The sequence below is a fragment of the Nyctereutes procyonoides genome, unplaced genomic scaffold, assembly GCF_905146905.1.
Source record: "Nyctereutes procyonoides isolate TBG_1078 unplaced genomic scaffold, NYPRO_anot_genome, whole genome shotgun sequence".
In the NCBI taxonomy this organism is placed as follows: Eukaryota; Metazoa; Chordata; class Mammalia; order Carnivora; family Canidae; genus Nyctereutes; species Nyctereutes procyonoides.
Genome location: NW_026575119.1, coordinates 1,568,905 through 1,592,613, shown reverse-complemented (window position 1 = coordinate 1,592,613; position 23,709 = coordinate 1,568,905). Strand labels below are relative to the sequence as shown.

At 45.2% G+C, this 23,709-nt stretch overlaps 1 protein-coding gene across 20 annotated transcripts in view; it reads left to right on the top strand.

Moving 5' to 3' along the window:
• Nucleotides 1–19,957, top strand: part of SVIL (supervillin) — a 231,753-nt gene extending 211,796 nt beyond the window's left edge. For all 20 annotated transcript variants that reach the window (XM_055334465.1, XM_055334464.1, XM_055334476.1 and 17 more), the window contains 11 exons: nucleotides 1,224–1,368; nucleotides 1,727–2,003; nucleotides 6,595–6,746; nucleotides 9,206–9,311; nucleotides 9,942–10,149; nucleotides 11,773–11,906; nucleotides 13,808–13,963; nucleotides 15,516–15,659; nucleotides 16,665–16,789; nucleotides 18,697–18,852; nucleotides 18,951–19,957. In XM_055334465.1, the coding sequence (XP_055190440.1) occupies nucleotides 1,224–1,368; nucleotides 1,727–2,003; nucleotides 6,595–6,746; nucleotides 9,206–9,311; nucleotides 9,942–10,149; nucleotides 11,773–11,906; nucleotides 13,808–13,963; nucleotides 15,516–15,659; nucleotides 16,665–16,789; nucleotides 18,697–18,852; nucleotides 18,951–19,037 (1,690 nt within the window). In that variant the 3' untranslated portion in view covers nucleotides 19,038–19,957. The remainder of the gene's footprint in view (nucleotides 1–1,223; nucleotides 1,369–1,726; nucleotides 2,004–6,594; nucleotides 6,747–9,205; nucleotides 9,312–9,941; nucleotides 10,150–11,772; nucleotides 11,907–13,807; nucleotides 13,964–15,515; nucleotides 15,660–16,664; nucleotides 16,790–18,696; nucleotides 18,853–18,950) is intronic.
• The last annotated feature ends 3,752 nt before the right edge of the window (nucleotides 19,958–23,709 follow it).

Here is a 23,709-nt window from a genome sequence, read left to right as displayed (position 1 = left end):
CACGGCTGCGGATAGTCGGCTCCTAGAGCCCTGCACGAGCACGAGCACGAGCACGAGCACGAGCACGAGCACGAGCACGGGGTGGAAGTGTGTGTATTCGCGCTCCACCGCCGCAGTCTCCCTAGCAACAGGCAGCCTCTTTGCTGCGCCGTGGCCGTGACGTCAGAACCAGAGTCGTGACGAAACAGGAAGTGGTGGAGCGGAGGTCGCCGCAGGCCCGGAAGTACTGCCCGTCGGTCTCATCCCGGGGTGCCCGCCTTCCGCTCTCCGTCCACAACGGAGGATTGGTCTGGAAGGATGAGCGGTACCCGCATGAGCCCTCTGCAGCCACTATTTCCTCAACTCGGTCTTTTCCGGAATTTCCTGTGGGCCGAGCGGTTCTAAGTTCTGAGATCCTGAGGCGGGACCAGGCCTCCAGGTCGGGCCGTGCTGCCCCCGCCTGCCGTCGTGTCTGGTGGCCTAGAAATACACGTGCAGAAACTCTCTTTAGGTTCAGTGGAAGTATATGCCCTTTTTTTTTTTTTTTACATTCTATTTATTTATGATAGTCACAGAGAGAGAGAGAGAGAGGCACAGGCAGAGGGAGAAGCAGGCCCCATGCACCGGGAGCCCGACGTGGGATTCGATCCCGGGTCTCCAGGATCGCGCCCTGGGCCAAAGGCAGGCGCCAAACCGCTGCGCCACCCAGGGATCCCTATGCCCATTTTAGTAACAGAGGTCTTCACCTGTGCCTGGACCTGGAGGGCTTCGCTGTAACAGCTAATCGGGAATTCAGGGTGAGCTCTGCCTGGCTCCCATCTGCCCATCATGGGACATCGGCGTGGTGCACGCCGGCAGGGGGCTGAGCACGTGACGCCGGCGAGGGAGATGTGCGTGTGGCTCCTGCCCTCGCCCAGCTTCCGATCCTGTGATCCCGTGCACCGCGCCCAGCCAATCCCAAATGCAAGAATTTGCCAGAATTAAAGCAAAGTCCAGTCCTAACGGGATTCACATTGCCTCGGGCACATCAGCTCCATGCATACACAGCCTTGGAGGGCTTCAGGCTGAAATACTAAAATGTCGCTTATCTGACAAAAGGAACCATTCATTTTCTGTACCACTAATGTCTTCTGGGTTGTTTTCAGTAGCCACGTGGGTCTGTTTTCCATTCCTTTCCTTTGTTTTCACGTGGCTTAATCTCGGTTCTTTCCCCATCTGCTCCCTCCACCCACCCACCCTTGCAGGAAAGGACAAGGGCGACCGGATTGGGCAATTTTCGGGAGACTTACAGAACACAATGAGACGATTTTGTTCAAAGAGAAATTTCTGGATTGGACGGAACTGAAGAGGCCTAATGAGAAGAGTGCCGGCGAACTCACCCAGCAAAAGGTACTTTTGGTAATCAAGTCTTAAATGTCAGGCCTTGGTTTAGGTCCCAACAAAATAGGCCTTGAAACTAAAAGCCTTCCCAGTGTTTACTGTGAGTCCAGCACATGGGTTCCAATCGCGTTCTACCTCCTGGATGAAAAGTGGCTCTGCCTGTGTCGTGGGTTTACAGGTGTCCGATTCACTGTAGTGGGCTGGGTGTTCAGGGCCCATAGTCTTTCCCCAGAACATGGTTAAATGCTGAGACAGAGCTGAAATCCTTACTTTTACTCTGTCCCATTAACAGTGAAACCCCAGCAAGTGTGACAAGAAATGGCTGTAGAAATGGGCCATACTGAACCATTTTTACATTACCTTGTAGGAAGATCCCAGGGCAGAAGCCAAGGCATATGACGTGACACGGATGGTGCCGGCACCCCAGGCCACAACCGGCACTGTGCTGGATGGGGTGAATGTTGGTCGTGGCTACGGCTTGGTGGATGGGGATGACAGGAGGCAGTTTGAGATCGCCAGTGTGTCTGTGGATGTGTGGCACATCCTAGAATTTGACTACAGCAGGCTACCCAAACAGAGCATCGGGCAGTTCCACGAGGGAGACGCCTATGTGGTCAAGTGGAAGTACATGGTGAGCACCGCAGGTTAGTGAGTACTTAACCGTTTTCTTCCGACCAAGAGGGCGTAACCCCAGCTCTGGGGCTGGGAATCTAGTACTTCTTAGGACCCATTCCCTGTGCGCCAATCTGATCTTTCGCTTTGAGAACCACTTAGAAAATGTTAAGGATAGATCCTGACAGCCTAGCATTGCTAACAAAGGTCATGTTCCCTTATAGAAATGAAACGTGCACAGTAAGGTTTCTCTGCTCCCCCCACTCCCTCTCCTGCCCCATTCCCAGAGATTTTCTAGGAAAGTGATGATTTGCCTCCAAATGATATTTACCATGTGGCTGGCTGCTGCTTAAAGTCTTAAGTAAAGCATATCTGCTTGACTTCAAACTGAAACCAAATGGTGTAGTAGTAACACACAAAAGATTTATTAAAAATAAAAGAAGCTATTTCCTCTGAGGCTGGGAACACTAACACACTTTGTGGATTTGATTGAATAAATATATAATCAAACTGCTCATGGTTCCTGTCAGTGAAATACTCAAGCGAAACACTCAGTTGTGTGCTGTGCACTAGAGGCAGGGAGGGAGGAAAGCCAGTGAACTTTGGAGAGAGAATCCTTTTTCCTTGCCAAGAAGTAGCCAGTTCTCTGCAGTGTCCCTCAGCCCCACCACTTAGGACAGAGCTTGTCACAACTTTGTGATTTGTCAGCTCCTGAGAATCTCTTTGCGGTGGCCGCTCTGGGGCCACAGGGTGGAGGCTGTCATGTGCTGATCAGACGCCCACAGATGTAAAACCATTTTGCTTTCTTGCCTAATTGACCTAAAGTCTGTTAATCAGCTGGCAGCATTTCCTGAGCACCTATTCTGTCTCTGTGTGTAAGACGCTTATGTTAGGGAGCGAGTAAATACATCAGACCCTGCCTGCAAGAAGCATTTAGTGTAAATGACAATAAGGCAAGTGTGGGGAGAAGCAACCGTGTCATGCCATGGGAGGAGAGCCAGATTACCTGAGGTTGGCTCTGCTGGCAGTGGGGGAGCCCAGCAAACTGTTCCCTAGGCAGCTGGTAGATGGGCTTTGCCCAGCAGGACAGAAGGCTGTGCCCAGAGCTGTCGGTCCACTAAGCCCACGAGGCACAGCGTTGGCAGCTTTGCTGCTCACGCTAGTTGAGTGCTTCCCTGTGGGTCCATGGGATGTACTCGGTCATTATGCTGATTTCTCGGTGAGGAACAGGACACCTGCCTGAAGTTGCAGAGCTAGTAGTGGATTAGGATACTGCAAGCCCCTTTCCCATTCATATGGCCGGGGTCATATGAATGGGAATGCTGGGGTCGGCATCTTCTCTCAGGCCCTACATAGCAGCTATGCAAGGTGGGTAAAGTGACTTAGCCTATCTGGGCCTCAGTTTTCTCACCTAGAAAACACATGATATGCAGCCCACAGACTCTTATACTCTGGTATGGATCAGGTTTAGCACAGGGCCTGACACGTGCTCACAAGGTACAGGAAATAATCATCACGGATGTCCTGAGCAACAAAAGCAAAATTACTATATTTAACTTGAAGATGTGATAGCATGAATCTACCCAAAGTAATAACAAGTCACTCTCATGAGAAATTCAGTCATTTCCTTACCTGTTAGTTATAAGAAGTAAAAAAAAAAAAAAAAAGTAATAAATAGAACAATATTGAAATAAATCTAAGATTTCTGAGGCCTTCATAGACTATTCTCTCGGAGGCCTCTAGGAAATAATGATTTGGCATAAATACTTCTTGTATTTCTTCCCAGTAAACACAATGCACATCTCACAGCCAGATCCAGCAGCATCTTTACGAGCTAAGTTACAATTCTGAAGAAGTCCAGCTGCAGAGCATTAAGTTAGAGCAGGGATCTCTCAGATTCCAGATGGTCCCCCTGGGGGCAGAGAAGCACAGCCCAATGGCATTAACAGGGCCCCTGCGGTGACCGCAGTCCAGCTCCTTCACACTCATACCCCACAAGGGCCGTCCTTGCAAATGGGACTGAACCCGGAGCTCGGGAAGCTCTTCTGGGACCAGGTCTGCAGAAACCAGCGGCTGTAGAGACAGTCCCGTCATCCTTCTGGCGGGATGGTGGACCCCCACCAGCCCACACAGGCACACAGAAAAACTCCTTGGGAAGTGAACCATGCGCTCCAGGGAAGGGAGACCCGAGACCTCGGTGGGGTGGGTTGGATCCTGCCCCAGTTACTGTGTCCGGGGCAGCAGGGCATGGGCATGCCCTCGCTAGTAAGGACAAGGTGTGCAAGGGACCCAGTGTCACCAGGCCAGGCAGCTCCGGAGCATGATACAGGTCTCATTGCCATGAGCAGGCAGGCAGTAAATGGGATTCGGCTGTAAGACCACTTGACCATGAGCAGTTCCTCATACCACAGTCTTTTGTTACTCCTAATCACAACTACTGGTCACAGACATGCTCTGGAAAGTCTTTTGAGGTACGATGGATCAGCACTTTAAATTAGCCATCTGATCAAGGCTATAAAGGTTACAGTCTGTAATTTCTTACCAATGAAAGCTTAATCTTTATTTTGCTAAAATTAAAAATTAATAAACTAAGAAAAAGTGTGTAGGATTCAACTTGGGTATACTGAAGAAAATTACAAGGAAAAATACTGAAAACTATTATGAAATATTTTAAGAAAATAATTCTATTTTATTTTTTAAAAGATTTATTTATTTATTCATGAGAGACACAGAGAGAGAGGCAGATACATGGGCAGAGAGAGAAGCAGGCTTCATGCAGGCAGCCCAATGCAGGACTCAATCCTGGGATCCAGGATCACATCCTGAACCAAAGGTAGACACTCAAACACTGAGCCACCCAAGTGCCCCAAAATAATTCTGTTTTAGATACAGATACTGAAGTCCACATTAGGATCTTAGGTGATAAAACAGTTTATTATTGAAATTTGGATATATTTAGTGTATCTAAGTGCTGACGAATTCCAAGATACGTATCAACTTCTATGACCTATTTTAAGCATCTCTTTCCCCAGCTGACATACTGATTTTCACTACTGTGAAGAATGAGATTTGCTAATCGAAGGCAAGGTTTTGTTCCTATCTAAATTGGCAGAAATTTCAAAAGATTGGCTTCCAAACTAATGGTGAATATGCATAACCTATTCATCAGTGGTTCCTCTTTCATTCTGTCCACTTCAAAATACACGAACTTGACCAGTTCATGTCCACAGGAGATGGCACTAAAGGTCGTACTTCGGCAAGTGCTGTTAAGAGTTACTATTATCAATTATGAAAACTGTTCATGGAGTGCTTTGCTAAAGGGCAAAAAAGTAAAATAAACAGGGCCCTGGCCTCTTAAGAACTTAAAATAAATGAGCTTTCTTCTTACCTTCAAACCTCAAGACAGTTGTGATATTGTAAATGGGACTGGAGCTGAGAAAAATTGAGCTAATATAGAACCAGAGAATCTAGTTATGATCTTTAATTTTCAACAAGCATGAGAGTTATAATTGCCTATTTTCTTCCGTGGTTGACCACCACTTTCTGGGACCACCCGGGCAGGCATTGGAGGTGACAGCTTAGTCTTCTGATCTCATTCATTCCAGAAGGGTCTGCCTGCAGGTCCTTGTTATCTTGTCACTGGTCACCACCTCAGAGAGGCCTTCCCTCAACAGGGGATCCCATCAACATTCACCCTGCCCCTATGTTGCGTCCCCCTGTCTGTCTTCCTCAGAGCACTTAGGACTATCTGAAACCATCTCGCTCATCTGTTTGCTAGAATGAAAGCAGGGCAGCTGTCTGTCTTGCTTATCAGGTGTCCTGAAGAGTCCCAGGCATACTGCAAGTGCTCAGTGAGTATCTGTTGAATGAACGAGCAAGAGGGGTCTGGAATGCGGCATATATCTAGAAGCGGTGAGGCGGGGTGTGAGATATCGCCTTTTTAAAGTGACTACTTGACCAGCTAACTTTCTGTGCCAGCTCTTTGGTGAGCTGCGTGTCCTGTGGGCTGCTCGTGTTTACTGAGAGCCTGGGAGGTGCCAGACAGTAAGGACAACCAGCACTTCATCCTGGCTGCAGTCCTGGGGACAGATATTACTAAAATCCCAGATTAGTTTATGAAAGTGATATGTCAGCAATATATCTCTTCCATTTCTGACAGAATTTGGAAACTTCAGAGCGTTTTTTTTACTAGAATCGTTTTCACAGACTAAATTTTTCCCTTTGTGCTTAAAGCTGGCCCAGCTGTTGTTTTCAGTATCTCTTCTCTACCAGCTAATCCTTTGCCAAAAGGATGGTGTAATGTGGAAAATATATTTGTGTCTTGGGGAGCGTGGGTCCTGCCTTGGCAGCCACCATTTTTCTCTGTCACACACTTGGAGTGATCTGCTTCCTGCCTGTGGATGACAGGTGTTTCTCCCAGGGCATTGAGAAGACTAGATCATTTTTTCTCCCATTTGGAGGCTCAGGGTCAGTTAACTGGAAGAAGGATGGTTTTTCTCCTTAGCCCCCCTGCCCAAAAAGCTGTTTCTTCACTGTCCTCACAGAGCCTGGAGAAGAAAGCCATATATTTGCTCTTCTTTTGGCCTATCAGCCATTTATCCTTGGGTTCTGTGTTGTTTGCAGTGGGAAGTCGACAAAAGGGAGAGCACCCAGTACGGGTAGCTGGCAAGGAGAAGTGTGTCTACTTCTTCTGGCAAGGCCGGCAGTCGACCGTGAGTGAGAAGGGCACATCAGCTCTGATGACAGTGGAGCTGGATGAGGAGAGGGGTGCCCAGGTAAGTCCTGGAAAGTGGCCGCCTCCGGGGATGCCAGGATCAGCCTTCCTGGGGAACCGCAGTGGTGTGGCTGGTGCCCTGCGGAGACAGCAGTGCGCAAGTGCCTTTGAGTCCTAGCCAGCTGCTCCAGATCCCAGGCTCTCTGCTCCCCACTGCCTGGCCAAGAGTCATGTGCTCTTAGCGAGATGTTGTATGTGCAAATAGTAAATCCACAAAACAAGTGCAAAGTGCCAGTGAGTGGTTTGGTTTGTTTTTGTTTTTTTTTTTTTTTCTTTTTTTTAAGTTTCCACTTAATACTCAAGGAACTATAAATAAAACAAAGAGATGCTGTTTTCCACTTCTAAAGCTGGTAGAGATTTTATAAAGCACAGATCCTGGGCAGTAAGGATTTAGCAGGATGCTTCCATCAGGAAATGTAGCTTGAAACCACCATCCTGAACAGCAGTTTGGCTCAAGAATCTTAAAATTCTCATAAATTCCGATCATTTTTTTCACTTACACAAACCTATCCGAAGGAGATATCAGAGATCAACATAAAAATTAGTATTCCCATCATCTGAATTCCTCACACCAGCCTGACTGATTTTTCTGGATCACATTAGATCATGTCATTCCCTGGACTGCAGTCAAAGCCATTTGCTCGTGGTCTGTTAGCGCCTTTGTGGCTGGCCCTGGACACCTCTCCTACCTCCCTCTGGTCTTGCACCAGGGCCGGGGCTGCCCTAACCTTTTTGCCATTCCTCAGATCTCTTTCCACCTACCCCAGGGCCTTTGCACAATTTTCCCATCTGGATATCTTCTGCATCCATAAGTAGCTTTCAACCTCATATGATTTAGCTGTTTGAATGTCATGTATTCTACCCAAATCCCTTCCCATTACTATGCTTTGTTTTATAGCACTTACTATTATTACTACTACTTAAAACTACATAATCAATTTGTCATTTTTGTTTACATTTTGAACACATTGTGTTTACTTATTTATCATCTGTCTTTCCCCACAAGCATGAAAGAGCCAGTGTGAGCTGGTCTCCCACAACGCTATAACCTCAGGGCCTGTATAATGCCCCATGCCAAGGCTTTGTAAACAGTTCTTTTTGATGTGCAGATGATCTTTGCCTACGGCCCAGACTTTAGTAATTAAAATTGACTTTGGCATTTTGGGAGAACATGATACCATGTGCAGATATCTTTACTATCATGGATGAGTAGTTAACAATAGCCTGAGGAAAGAGAACAGAGACATTTTCTCCAAAACAGATCAACACTCAGCCTTCTAGATTCCTAAGAACCGCTCCTCTTTCCTAAAAAATACTTAACATATATTTTCTACTGTGGACTATATAATAATTGTAAGTAACTGTTAGTGACCACTGCATTTTATTTTATTTTATTATTTTTTTATTCATGAGAAACACAGGAGAGAGAGAGGCAGAGACCCAGGCAGAGGGAGAAGCAGGCTCCATGCAGGGAGCCCGATGTGGGACTAGATCCCGGGTCTTCAGGATCCCGCCCTGGACTGAAGGCGGCGCTAAATCGCTGAGCCACCCGGGCTGCCCCCTCACCCCCCGCTTTTTTTTTTTTTTGACCACTGCATTTTAATTTAGTCTTAATAGTGGGTAATTTCAACTGCATTTTTAATTATCGTAAAGGCCAGGTTTGAATCATACCTTCAAAATCACCATGAGAATTTTGAGTCTTAATCTCTCTGGTTTGAGCATTGCATTTTTTGTCAAGCCAAGGGATGTAAAAAACACTTCAAACCTATAAAACACTGCCACAAAATGGCACTTAATTATGCAGAATGGGCTCTGAGATTGGTAAGTTAACACTTGCTGGGAAATGCCCTGACTGCCAGGCTCAATAAACAATTTCCTCGTTAAAGGAAAATGTCTAGCCAAAGTGAGAATGAGTGGAGTCAACCCTAACAGTTTTATGAGCCGCTAACACTTGATGGAACACAGTGGTTCACAGATGAGGGCGAGGCCGTGGCTGGCAGGCACACGGCTCCGTGAGTGGACTGTGGGAATTGTTGCCAAAGAGACAGTTCTTTCCCCCAGAATTACAAAGTGATCAGTGCTGAGAGGCAGACTTTGTTTAAAATGCACTTAAATCAGTCAGGTTACATCTGTATCATGAAATACCATTAAAATATCAAAACTCGTGTTTCAAGAGTCTTTGGTGCCCAAAAAATATCAAGTGAAGAAAAATCAGGGTATACAGTAACATAAAATAACAATCCTAGTTTTGCTTGGGAGAAACACATATCTGAAAAATATTTTGAAAGGAAAGGTCTGCCCTAGAATTTTATTAGTGGTTATCTTTAGATAATGGTATTATCACTGGCTTTTGTTTGCACTTCTTGATATTTTCCAGATTTTCTACCATAGGCATGTATTATATTTAAGACTTTGAAAAACCAGTACATGTGACTTATCTGGGTGTGTTTACATTGGAAGGTCCAGGTTCTGCAGGGAAAGGAGCCCCCCTGCTTTCTGCAGTGTTTCCAGGGGGGAATGGTGGTGCACTCTGGGAGACGGGAAGAGGAGGAAGAAAATGCACAAAGTAAGTCATTTTTACTTTTGGAATCAGATTTTCTTCCTTCTGCTAGATATTTTTATGCACAAGAGGGGTTAAAGAAAGTCTACCTTTATAAAGCTGTGCCTTTACCCCTGAAAGGCTCCTAACCTTTGCCTTACAAATCAGCTGTCTGGGTAGCTCACAAGCCCCCCAGGCCTGTACAGTGTACTTCAGGCTACAACTTTGCATGCAGGAGGCTGTATGATGATTACTTCACTTTAAACTGAATCCTCACAGCGACTCTGTTTTTAAGAGGGAAAAAATTCAGTGGGTCGTCTATTATAAATTATGAGATTTTTGTTGGCCAGCATCCAAAACAGAAAAGAAATGCTTAGCATCGGAGCCTCTTGAAATTATGCCTGTTATATGATTCGCTTGGTATTTATAGATTTTATAAAAATGGTTTTCCTACATCATGAACCTTCTTCTAACTCCAAAAGGATGTGCTTTCTGGGCCAGCAGTAAGCTGGTTGCTGCTCCCTTGAGCCTCCCCTCCATCCTGCCTCCCAGGCTCAGGCCCAAGGGCGCTGGTATTGGCTGGTGACTGAGTGCCCAGCAGGGGCAGCTCTCCACGCAGCACTCGTCCTAACTCTGTGCCACTGGTGCCCCCTGCAGGTGAGTGGAGGCTGTACTGTGTCCGAGGAGAGGTGCCCATGGAAGGAAATTTGCTGGAAGTGGCCTGTCACTGTAGTAGCCTGAGGTCCAGGACTTCCATGGTTGTCCTCAACGTAAACAAAGCCCTCATTTACTTATGGCACGGATGCAAAGCCCAAGCCCACACGAAGGAGGTTGGAAGGACTGCAGCAAATAAAATCAAAGAACAGTGAGTGTTGTGTGTGAGGGCCCCTCTAGCAGGGGCTTCCCTGGGAGATGTAGGCTGAGGCTGGAAAGCTACCCAGTAGAAGCCAGTAGACACCCCAGGGTACTTAAAGTGACTTCAACGAGGGGTAGTTACTAAAGCTGTCAGCCACCTCTGACCATGCAAGTGGATGTCACACACGTCCCTCTTAAAGCCTCCAGTGGGAGGGCTTCCCCTCCTTTCAGAGGGTTTACTTGGCTCAACAAAAGGCAGAGTGAGGAGTGAAGGAAATGACCCCAAGTGCTTTAGTGTCTTTGTAGTAAGATTTCAGCTTTTGAATTAAAAGCCTGGAGTCCTTTGTTATTTAAAGAGAGCAAATTTCAGATATCTTTTAGGGGTTCAGAGTTTTAGTTCTGCCAGAGCAGTGGGAAGTCAGAAAGCATTTGGCTGAAGGGGAGTTCGGGAGACAGCACCTGTGCCTGGCTGTAACACGCGCCTTTTGCCGAGGACAGCTGTATTTCTGCACTCCCAAGGCAGCCACTGGCCAGGGAGTCGTTGGATGGCCTGGGGTGGTTCTCGGGCACAGCACACCAGGAACTGGTCCAGGCAGGTCCCTGACCGGGCATTCACCCGGAGGAAGCCCCCTGTGCTGTGGCATTATGTGAGGGCCCCAGGGGGAGAGGAAAAACTGAAGCAAGAAGAGAAGGTGTGCAAGGGAAGGGTGTGCTGTGCAGTCCCCATCCAGAGGGGGCTGTGGCCCGGGCCAACCCAGCTGTGCAGACAGCCAGAAAGATCCCCACATCGCCCAGGTGTTCAGGGCATGCCCAGCGTTTCCACAGCCTGAGACCCGCAAAGACACTGGTGACTTGTGAACATTACGAGTGAAGAGTTTCCAGGGCCACAACATGCCACTGAAGTGCCATTTGGTCAGATCCTTCCCCTGGGCACCAGGGCAGTGTGGCGTGGGCAGATTTCCCTTGGGGCTGCTCCCAGAGCTGCGCTGTGGGCAGCGGCAGAGAGGAGCCCTCAGGCCAGTGCCCTTTGAACAGGCAGCCAGCGTGGGAGCAAAACGTCTCATCTCGAAACACTGTTCTGTGTGCTCGGGAGGCAAGGAGGGGTGATAAGTGACATTCAGTGAGGTAGTCAGAGGCATCTCTGGTCCATCGGCTTTTCCCCTTGGTCTCTGACCACTGAGAAAAAAAAAAAAAAAAACAATGAACTGATTCACTCATTCACTCAGCAGGTATAATTGAGCATGTACTCAGCTCCGAGTCCAGATTTAGGGACCAGGGACTCGGCTAGTGAACAAACCCAAGTATCCGTCCCCGTGAAGCTAATGTTCCAGCAGGAGAAGACAAGGAATAATAAATGTGTATGTTATATATAAAAATGTAAATCACTTTCACTCTGTCTTATATGTAATTGTACATTCTTCTCAAAGGACCAAGCCACTCCTTCTCATTGCCTCCCCCCCCCCCACATTCTCAAAAACCACAGAGCATGTTTTCATTCATTAGTAAGAACTGATTTAGTGAAAAAGTAGGAGAGATGGTGAGCTAATCTGTAGATTTAGTCTTGAATGATTTTGTACTGCCAACACTTCCAGGGCTTAGTAAAAAAAAAACTGACTGGATTTTCTCCATGCAGATGTCCCCTGGAAGCAGGACTGCATAGTAGCAGCAAAGTGACAATACACGAGTGTGACGAAGGATCCGAGCCACTGGGATTCTGGGATGCTTTAGGAAGGAGAGATAGAAAAGCGTACGACTGTATGCTTCAAGGTAACAGAACATTCTGTAGCTTCCTTTCAGTAATGTAGTCAATACATATTTACTGAGCATGTAGTGTGTACAGCACCCAATAAATAAACCTAGGCTAGGTCCTCACAGGCCTACCACCCAATAAGGATGCTAAATAATATGCAAGACAAGTATAATGACAAATAAAACTTTTGCATGTCATAAAAGAGGTCCAAATGAAGGAAGTTGAAAGTTAAAAAGAAAAAAGATTAGCTCCACCAGGAAAATCACACATGGCTCCATGAAAGATCTGGCATTTACACAGAGCCTTGAAGGTAAGCGTGACTTAGAAAGAGGCAAGAAGAAAAGTCCAGGAAACCAGATGAGTAGTAACACACTGTGACCCTTTAGTCTGGCCAGTGTCCTGGGTACAGGGACATAGTGGAGTTCAGATTAGAGAAGGGGTCACTTTTACATTTAAATACACAAAATCAACTTCAATACAGTTGAACGTAAGAAGAGCTAACAAGTATTAAGCAGTTTAGGATGAGCCAGGCATCACCTCAGCACTGGATATACATTAACCCAGCACTCATAGCCTAACGCCACCATGTTTCTATGGATGGGGAAACTGAGGCATGAGGAAGTTCATCTGCTTGCCCAGCCTTGAACCACAGTGGGGTGTACTCAGAACCACTACTCCATTATACTGCCTCTCAATTTTCATTAACTTTTATATTGTTTGGGCTTTTTTGAGAGAGAGGGTGCACATGCAAGTGCACACACACACAACAGGGTGGTGGTGTGGCAGGGAGGAGCAGAGAGAGGGAGAATCTCAAACAGGGGATATCTCACCACCCTAGATCATGACCTGAGCTGAAATCAAGAGTCAGATGTCTAGCTGACTGAGCCACCCAGGTGCCCCTATTCGGTTATTCTTAATAATGCATGTTGATGGGAAATGTTTAAAAGCAGAGAGTGGCTAAAAAAGAAACTAAGGCCCTTACAATCATTTCTCTCAAAGATAACCAGAATTAACATTTCTGTATGTGATCTGTACATATCTGTATTTAAGAAAATTTTGGATAGCAGTATATATATAGTTTTATAACCCGATTTTTCCCTTTATTATGAACAATTTCTCAAGTTCTTATTTAGATGTTTGTGGCTGCGGATATTCCAATGAAGATGCTGTGTGCCATTTTCTACTTAACCTCTTCTGTTTTAATTTTATTTTAGAGAGCTGTTTCCAATTTTCCCCATTATACAATAGAACTGTGAATAAATTTAAAATAAGTATCTATGTTTACTTCTAGTTAAGTTCCTAGTTACAGAACTGTTATGATAAAGATAGAAAAGATTTTGAGTACATATCAACAAGGGTGCCCCAGGACATTGGCACCGAGTTCCATTCTCAGCAGCAGTATGCAGAATGCGCACTTAGCAGCACAGAGACTCGGCACTTTTCCTTCTTCTCTTGGCCAAAATTAGTGAGGCAAACTAATACCTAAGCACTGTTTTAACTTAATGTTTTAAACTGGAAGTACTATTAAATACTTTAAGTAATTTTTTTAAATCGTTTGTGTTTCTACTTTGGTGAATGTTTTATTTTTATTGAGCTATTTATCTTTATCATACTTCTTTATATACTAAAGATACAAGTTTCCATATTTCTCTTTTTGTCACTTGCCTTTTCATTTTGTTTGGGGTTTTTTGCCATGAAATTTTTCATTTTTGTACTGTCAATGCATAAATCCCTTCTTCCATTACTTTTATAATTCTGATTAAAAAGGTCTTCCCCCTCTGCAAGTTCAGAGGAATCTTACCTATCTTCACATTAATGTTTGGATTATCTTATGTCTTAACGTTAATTCTTGGATCCACCTGGGATGTATACTCTGGTGTATATTTTATCTTCAGCTTTGTTCTCTTTTCTTTCAAAGATCCTGGAAATTTTAACTTCACACCTCGCCTATTCATCCTCAGCAGTTCCTCCGGTGACTTCTTAGCCACAGAGTTCATATATCCCGCCCGAGACCCCTCTGTGGTCAACTCCATGCCTTTCCTGCAGGAAGATCTTTACAGCGCGCCACAGCCAGGTATGGCTGCGCAAGATACACCTTCCAAAAAACCTTTTTATTTTACTTTCATATTTAGCAAACAGCTTTTATTTGCTGAGCACTCTGGCAAATAACATCCTTATGTTACCTAATTTCATCCTCACACCTACCCCAAAATGAAGAGGACATGAACCATATGTTAACAGTCTGAGAAACTGAGACCTGGTTACTGAACTCACCCAGATATGTCAGTTAAAATAAGGTTGAGCATATCTGCATCAGGCCCAGAATCTCTCCCAGCCTCCACTCTGTCTTGCTGCTTCACAGTCCGCAGTTGGCTGCCCCTGCTCCAGCCATCATGTTTCACCCGAGACAGAAAGGAAGGGTTGGGAGGAAGGCAGTGATGGGCCTGTCTCTCCCTTCTATCCAGTAAAACCAACACTTTCCCAGAAGCCCCCAGCTAACTTCTGCTTACATTCACGACCACCTCTGCTTCAAGGGAGCCTGGGAAAGCAAGTGTTCTGGGAGCGAAGGGGTAGGAGCATCTCCTCAGTCCACTAAAGTACAGAGTCTGCTGTGGTGCCCAGGCTGTAGGCAGGGCTGAGGCCCCCGCCTACGTCTTCCCAGCCCACGGCCCCCTATCTCCACTCAACCTCCACCTTGAGGCAGAACATCTGTGCTCTTGTTCTGGTGGGGACAGTCTCGTTCACCAGAGGCTGGACTGCATGGACCCTCTGGCCCTCCTGCAGTCGAGTCTGAGCACTTGTGCCCTCTCCCTTCAGCCAGGAATGTCATGGTATCCTGGCCGCCCAGGTCTGCACCTTCAGAGCTCAAGTGGTGCCCTGGTCAGACTGTGGGAAATACCAGCAACTTTCTTAAGAGAGGCGGCTGCCCACCCTCTTCCTGCCAACACTCAGGACGAGTTATCTGCCTGGTGATATCAGGGTGTGGTGTACACAGAATCCTGAAATGCATATTAGAAAGGACTCAGGGCCAGCACACCTAGCACATGTGAAACCCCTTTGCCACATGGAGCAAGAATCAGGGTGACTGTTTGATGAGAAAAAGTGGGGAAGAAGAGGTATAACACATCTACTTCTCAAAGCCTGTTTTTCTCACAAAGAACCATGAACTTAGTCACCAAGAAGCAATCACACATGGTCCATGAACCTCAGTGACTTGTAGGGTGAGGGAGATGTACTCTCCGGTTTTGAATATGTTCTTTGGGGATAAATGGTGCTCACAGCCCCTTAAGGGGCACATGTGTTGCCCCTGCACTCAGCGGGCTACTGATTCCCAAAAGGGCATCTGGCAGGCCTGTGGCTGAGGAGGGGCAGAGGGAGACAAGAGGAGGGGAAGAGAGAGGCCGGTGTCACAAATGCCACCCCTCTCTGCCTGGAGGCCTTTCCTGATTGAATGCTCAAAGGGCTGAGGCATCATGGATACTCTCCCCTTATTCCTGCCAAGGGGTTCCTGACCCCCTGACAAGAGCAGCAGGGAGGGAAGGCATCCCTTAGGTTTGGGCAAGGGTGACCTGGAAGCATCCATGGAGGAGCCCCTGATTGTCTGGTCTGCCCTTTTGCCCTCACAGCACTTTTCCTTGTTGATAATCACCACGAGGTATACCTCTGGCAAGGCTGGTGGCCCATAGAGAACAAGATCACTGGATCGGCCCGCATTCGCTGGGCCTCCGACCGGAAGAGCGCCATGGAAACCGTGCTCCAGTACTGCAAAGGTAAGCAGCATGGCCACAAGCTTTGCCCCCCATGTCGGACTCACAGACCAGTCTTCCTCTTCCTGTGTTGCCGTAAAGCCTGGCTGACAGTGACGAACCCAGTGTTTCCCCACTTTTAATTTTTTGAGGCTTCTTAATTTTGAGATTAGTGCATTTTTGGCCATCCCCATGAATGAGAATTTATTGTTCTCTTTTATATTACTGGGCCATCTAAGTTGCTACCCTCAAAGTCAAAGGCTATGTTATAGGATACCCTGGATTGGTTAAAACCCTTTTGCACTGAGGATTAATATGTTGGGGACACATAGGCCTCCATCCACGCATGGCACCACACTCTCATGTCTGAGAGCTGAAAGCTCCTCCACATGGGCTGACCAGTGGCAATCTTTTTATCATTCATTATTATGTTTAGTGTTATAGCTAAAGAAAGAAAGATCTATAGATAACTCATGGCTTTTTACTATACTGTCCACCTAGAATTTATAGTATTTTTTTATAAAGTGAAGATGCCAGTAATAAATTTCTTATCTTAATTTTTAAGGTTTCGTGGATTAGTTTCACTGAGTCCATATAGTCCATTCTCTCTTGAAAAGCTTGTCAGTAATAAGTAATAAATTTCCACCAATGTTTAAGTTAGACTGGCATATAAAATGCTGTCATTAGCTGTTTAACTGTCATTGAACCTAACGCTGCATTAGGAAGTCAGAGGCATTCTCTACAAGTGAGCACAAGAGAAAGAAAATGTCTTACCCAGATGCCACGGAGAGAGGCTTTCTCCCCTCCAGAGTCAGGTCAATTACATGCAGTTTTATGCATCATTATATGCATAAAATTGACATTTTGTATAAACATCATCCACGTGTTATTATGAACTACTTCCTAATTTGCATTTTAGCCATAGGAGATCCCAAGAAAGAAGAAAAGATTCCAAGGGAAATCAGAGAAAGCCCAGGTCTTCGGACCCAAACCCTGGGTGTACTGACATTGCCTTCCGTGTACCTACAGGAAAAAATATCAAGAGGCCGCCCCCCAAGTCTTACCTTATCCATGCTGGTCTGGAGCCCTTGACATTCACCAACATGTTCCCCAGCTGGGAGCACAGAGAGGACATTGCTGAAATCACAGAAATGGTGAGCGCGCGGTCTTTCCCCGTGCAGGGTAGCTCCCTGCCTCTCAAACTGCAAGTTGACTTTACCTTGGAGAAGCACCCAGCTGCATTTTCAAAGAGAGAAAACCTTTGTTTCTTTTACGTGTTAACAAGTCTACATAGAATTAGCTCAGGAAGAGGAGAAATCATTTGAACTATCGTGGTTAATATATCATTTGAGCTGTTTTGGTTAATTTTCTACACCTGGTGCTCAAGTTAAAAAAACTTAAAAGCAACAGTGGACTTAATTATTCTGAAGACAATACATACATAAAAGCTGCCATCTCTTCATCATTTAGCTAAAAATCTATTGCTTCTCGAGGTCTGTGTAAGACACAATAAAAATCCTCTTGTTTCAGCCATTAACCTTGTGTTAGAGGAGACAAATAATAAACCTGTGATGGATTAACCTGCTTTAATACCTAAGTGAATGAATATATCGGGAGTCACTCCCGATAAGCAGTGTTAATAGCTCATTCATAGTCTTTTATGAGACCAGCTGGTGTTAACACAGGAAGCATTTATCACAACCTTTATTTACTAAAATATATTATTAACCAGAACATTATATTTCCAACCACACAGAAAGAAAAGCTACTACAGCTATATCGGATTTCTTCAGTTATGAGTTGTTAACATTGCTAGCAGTAGTAGTCCAAGGGGTGTTTGTTTTGTTTTGTTTTTGTTATTTTTGTTTTAGTAAGGAAATAGGTTCTGTTTTGGTTTTCTCACTGATGTGAGAGCTGCTGCTCAGGGGAGAAGACTTGGGTATTTAATGGGAGGTCTGGACAGTTTTAAATAAAAAGAGTTCATTGCTGCTTGACAACGGACATTTAGTGCAAATGTGTGTTTAGTGCAAGCAGCACTGATGAGTCTTAGCTCTTCTGGAACTGAGTGGACTCAGTGTCCACACAGGGAGGAGCCCGAGAGCAGCAATAAAGGCTCTGTTTACCATAAACATGCAGTGCACGGTGAGGATTATGCAGAAGGTCATGCTTCCTGTAGTCTGAATTAAGGTCGGAATTCCTCTGTTTCCCTGCATTCCCCCCATAGATCCTCGGGGAGCCGTGGGCTCAGAGCATCATTGTGAGCAGGCCTGCAGGCTTGCTACACCACCTTGTAGTAATAACACAATCGCCGAGTGCTTGTGTGCACGAGGCATGGCTCCAGGCTTTTTACTGTATTTTCTCCTTTATTTTTACAACCATCTATTAAGGGACATCTTCACCTTATCCCTGTTTCCCCATGGAAGGAGCTGAGACCCAGAAACCTGAAGTAGGTTGTCCTAGGTCTCAGGTGCAAGCTTGCCCCCAAACCCACTCCTTGATCACGAGTGTGTGCCATCAATTGATGAATTTGTCACTAGTGTTACTCATTTCCCTCCAATCAGAAAGAGGGCAGCCAAGCTGGAATTCCAGGTTTAACAGAGGAAGATAATTTACCTGCAATATCCTGTTCAGATTAAATGCACAGAGTGGTTTAAAAAAAAAAATCTAGATTCAGCAGCATATTCTAGCTGCATTTTCTTACCTTTTTTATTATGGATTAAGAAATGCGGCTGATGTGGGAGCCTGTGATTCCTTTGAAGGTTATGCTTCTAGTGTCTAGAGTTCAAATAAATTAATCTTATGCCACAATTCCCTCGTGATATTCCCTAAACATTTGTCCAAGACAGCCCCAACACAGGATTTATCTGGTGGGGCAGGAAGACACCTAAAAGTCAGAACTATGGAGCTTTGGGCGCTTCCTTTCAATGTCAGAGCCTGCTTGCTCCTGAGCGAGCCTCTCTGCAGGGGCACAGGGCGGACAGGGTCGTGGACTTGTGGGTGCACAGTAGAACATTTGTGCGGATGCAGGGCACGAATCTCTCTGCTCCCTCCTCTTCCCTAGGATACCGAAGTTTCAAATCAGATCACCCTTGTGGAAGATGTCTTAGCCAAGCTCTGTAAAACCATCTATCCCCTGGCTGATCTGCTAGCCAGGCCACTACCCGAGGGAGTTGATCCTCTGAAGCTTGAGATTTATCTCACCGATGAAGACTTTGAGGTAAGCATGCCCTCGTGTGGGACAGCATTTAAGCAACGTGCTTGGCTTGGATGGGAAGTCCTTTTACTCACCCGCTGGTGTCTCTCCCAATTTTGCAGTTTGCACTAGACATGACAAGAGACGAATACAATGCTCTGCCCGCCTGGAAGCAGGTGAACCTGAAGAAAGCAAAGGGTCTGTTCTGAGCGGGAGAGATGCTAGAGGCACCTCTGTCATCACTTTCGATACCATTGGACCAGGGAAATGGGTTGGTTTTTTTTTTTTGAACTGGTATTTTGAAAAAACAAAAAAAAAACAAAAAAAAGATTTTTTTAATCAGAGTTTTCCAAAACCTGAAGTTATTAGCTCTACTGCTTGTCCCGGATTTGTGTATTTTGTAAATGTTTAAGCGAACCCTTTGGAAACTCTTTCCATGATCCAGCAGGTAATGTTAATAAAGGCGTCCCTGCGTGCACTTGCGCAGCACCTCCTGCGCTGCCCTCCCGTGCCAGCTCAGCGCTGCCTACTTTTTTGGAAGCGATTCTCTTTATAAAGTGTTATTTTGATAGTTTGTGGGTTCTAAAATATATATATTTATATAAACAACATATAAATCAAATATGTATTTAACAAAGCAATATGTATTCATTCACTTTTAAGATTTGTTTTTCTTTTGTGTCAAAATAATATTCAAAGGTAGATGGAATTGCTTCTACAGAATTAGCTCTGGCACCCATACATATCTTCACACATGTTCAGAAATGTCTCCTTCAGCATTAGGTATGACTTGTTCTGAGTGCTGCTTCCGGTGCTAAAATGAACAAATGAATTATACTTCCTGGCATGGGCTCTGAAGAATCTGTGCAAATCCACCTTTCTACCTTAATATCTCCCCAAAATGTATAGTGCCTTGTTTTTATGTACAGTTTATATACAGAAAAGTTTGCTCTGCATTTTTTGATGATGGTTTGGAACATTATCTCCAATTTTACTCAAAACTAGTAGAAATGAAAAAAAAATCTCAAATTTCTAATACCTGTTGTAAACATGAAACATTGTCATTTTGCGGTACAGAGCTCCAAAATAAAAGCTTCAAGAATAAACACAATGATTGATTCACATTGAATCCCAAGCATGTTCCTTTCTGAAAAATGTGGGGTTTTTTACATTTTTATAAATGTTAACCTAGCATCAATGTTTTACCATTGAATATTAGCTGCTGTAACTCTTAATTTAGGACAAGATTTTATGTAGGCTCATATAACTAAATAGACATGGGACCCATAACATTAGTTCTGGGTTACTATTGTTGACCTATTGAAGACCTATTTTTACAAATCATTACTCAAGCTTTTTTTTTTTTTTTTTTTTTTTTATTTATGATAGTCACACACAGAAAGAGAGAGAGAGAGAGGCAGAGACACAGGCAGAGGGAGAAGCAGGCTCCATGCACCGGGAGCCCGACGTGGGATTCGATCCCGGGTCTCCAGGATCATGCCCTGGGCCAAAGGCAGGCGCCAAACCACCACCCAGGGATCCCATCACTCAAGCTTTTTACACTAAAATTCTCTGTATTTCCTTTTTAGGATCTCAATGTCTTTTTAAGAATATTGAATATATAGGCATTTAGAAAATCAAAAAATGAGAAAACTCCTCACAGGCTCCCATATTCATTAAATCCCACATCCGTGGTTTTGAATGAATTCTATAGACCTGCTATGAGTTGTTTCTTCCTCCCTCCCACCAACCTACCCCCTTTCTGGTCTCAGTTTAACACATCAGATAACATTTGCTTTAAATGTCATCATGTGAAGTTGCTTATGTGCCCCCACCCTGGGACTGCACCTGGGTTGGAGGCCCATCACCTATCGCTCCTGGTCTCCCCACTTTGAGACTCTGGAATACTGGGAAGTTACTCAACTTTCCCACCTTGATTTCCTCTGTTTGAAAAAAAGGATGCCTGGGTGGCTCAGTGGTTGAACATCTGCCTTTGGCTCAGGGTGTGATCCTGGGGTCCTGGGATTGGGTCCCAGACCAGGCTCCCCATAGGGAGCCTGCTTTTCCCTCTGCCTGTGTCTCTGCCTCTCTCTCTTTCTCTCTCTCTCTCTCTCTCTCTCTCTCTCTCTGTCTCTCATGAATAAATAAAATCTTTAAAGAAAAAAGTAGTCAATACGAGCTACCTTGCCCACATCCTAGGATTGATTCTCAGTGAGAATCAGGCTGAAGCTCTTCGGACACTGTCAAGTGCTGATACCTGCTTGTGTTGACATAACTGTGACAGTAGCTGAAATAGGAAACCATCGGTGTTGAAGGAGCATAGTCACATGCCTCAACATTACAGACGAAACCAGAACAAGTAGAACCTTCCAAAGAAATGTACAGGAGGAAGGAGACTAGGCATTCAGAGTATGTGTCCCACAAGCAGAATGCAAAGAGGAGTGGGGATTCAGAGCTGGTGGGGCAGCCAGGGGAGTTTCCAAAGGACAGGCAGGTGACCTACATTCAGAGTCACCCAGGTCCCTACATACACAGGAACTTGGGGTGCTCAGAGAGCTTCAGTGGACAGCCTGCTGAGGAAATAGATGAGATAGGTGTTATCGGCAGTGTAGATAAGATGCCAGCAGTGAGCTTCCTGCCTCTTCTCTGCAGAGAAGGTGCCCATCTCATCTACCTGCCAACTTCCTGCTTGCCTCTTCCTCTGAGTCATTTCCTGTGTCTCTTTCCTGCTTACAGAACTGGCTCCTCCTTGGTTTTTCTGATACTTTTCCCTTCACAGCTGCATCTCTTGAACTTTGCACACAGGAGGAAAGAAGCCAGGCTACAAATCTGAATTGCTGAATCTGAGCAATTCAGCCAGGTAGGTTGCAGCAGCGTTCCCGAAAGCTGAGGAACCATCCTGAGGAACACCTATTGAAACAGAGTCATGCAGTTGCCTTAATGTGCTGCCTTTGAATCAAAGGGCGCTTTGGAAGAGGGGAATGCTCTTTGGGTTGGGACTGACTGACATCAGAGCTGCAGTGGGATACACGACATGTCACGTAGGTTTGGAGGCTTTGGCGGAACTGTGCGAATGCCATGAGTTTCCAGAGAGGGGAAACCATTGTCCCTGCTCCTCTTGGGCCATGCACAGTCAGGGTCAGGGAAATCCTGCCCAGGGACCCACTTCTTTCCCTCTTTATTTTAAAACCTTGGCCCCACTTGTAGAGCTCCATTTTGCTAAGAGAAAATGCATTCCAGAAATAGCTTGAGAATCTATGTTGGTCTTCTTGTTGTTTTTCTCTTTTTCTGATTATAAAAGAGAAATGTTTCTTTCGACACAGAGACTTGCAATGAATGTTCATAGTAGCATTATTCCTAACAGCACAAACCCGTAAACAACCCACTTGTCCATTGACAAGCAAAATGTGGTGTGTCCACACCATCTAACAATGCAGAGTACAGAAGGCTGATATACATTACCACATGAGTGAACCTCAAAAACATTATCAAGCGAAGAAGCCAGTACAAAAGACCACATGCTGCTTAATTCCATTTATGTAAAATTTCAGAAAATCTACTCAGAAAGAAGATCCATGGTGGCTGGAGATGGAGATGGGAATGAAGGGCGCCTGCAAAGGACCACAGGGTGGTTTTGGAGATTATGGAAATTGCTTTAAAATTGGAAATTGTTCTAAAAACTGTGGTGATGGCTGCACAACTCTATAAAAGTCCTAAGGCTTATTGTACATCTTACATAGGTGGGTGTTATGCTCATGTATAGCTTAAGAAAACTTTTAAAAAATACACTTGATCTAGGTGAAAAATGCAAACATGATAATATGATGCAAATAACAGGATGCAAACAGAACATATAATTTAGGACTTGGAAATCATAGATGTCGTCCCTGCTAAATAATGACTCCTGCCACTGAAGGCAGTAAGGCAGACTGGGACTCTCACAAAAGGTATAGGCACTGTGGCTATGAGGTGTAGGGGAGAGAGAGTGAGCTCAAATCCAAATACAAGGAAGTGTGGGAATTTGTAGCCAAAGTCAGTAGATAGAAAATTACTAAGAGGAAGCACGAGGGTAAGGGAGAGTTCTGACTTTGCTGACCCAACAGGATTCTTGCTGAAGACAGGCCAGGCTGATGAGACGTGACCTGGGGATGGTGAAAGAAGATGAACCTAATCAGACACCAAGGGTGATGGGATAATGAGACGGTAGAGGACCCGACCAAACCTACCTGACAGGATTTGTGCTACAACTGTGCTCTTGGAGGACATGCCCAAAGACCGGGCCTTGTTGGGCTCAGAGGAGCCTGTCTAAAGTTTGATCAAGGAGGCTTTATCACCACTTCTCAAATCCAAATACTTCAGTAATTTTATTTATATTCTAGATTTTTATTTGCATCTATTAACAGATGTATGCTCATACTTTTTTTTTTTTTTTTAAGAAAAAAGTTGCATTTGTTCTTTACCATCATAATTTTCTGTTGGCAAGAGGACTCCCACGCTGGTTCTTGGATGTTTGAGGGTGTGTGAGGTTGAGGCCACGTGGGGCACAGTGTAAAGGCCAAAATCAACCCCAGCAGCCCCCTACCCCATAACCATTCCCCATTCCTTGCTAAGGGTGGGCAGCATAAAGCTGGGCCCACAGAAGGGATCTAGGGATTGGTTTTCATAGGCCTTCCTTGATCTCCAGTCTAGAATAAGAGACAAAAGCACCAAAACAGGCAAAAGCCTTGCTGAACAGCAGTGACTAGTGAGTGACTAGGAAGGGCCAGGAGGGCAATAGCAAGTCACAGAACAAGGTAATGATTCAAATGCAAATAATGGAAAACTGAATATATTGGTATAGCATTTGACCCAAAGACAAACTCCTACTTTACTTCTAAAGAG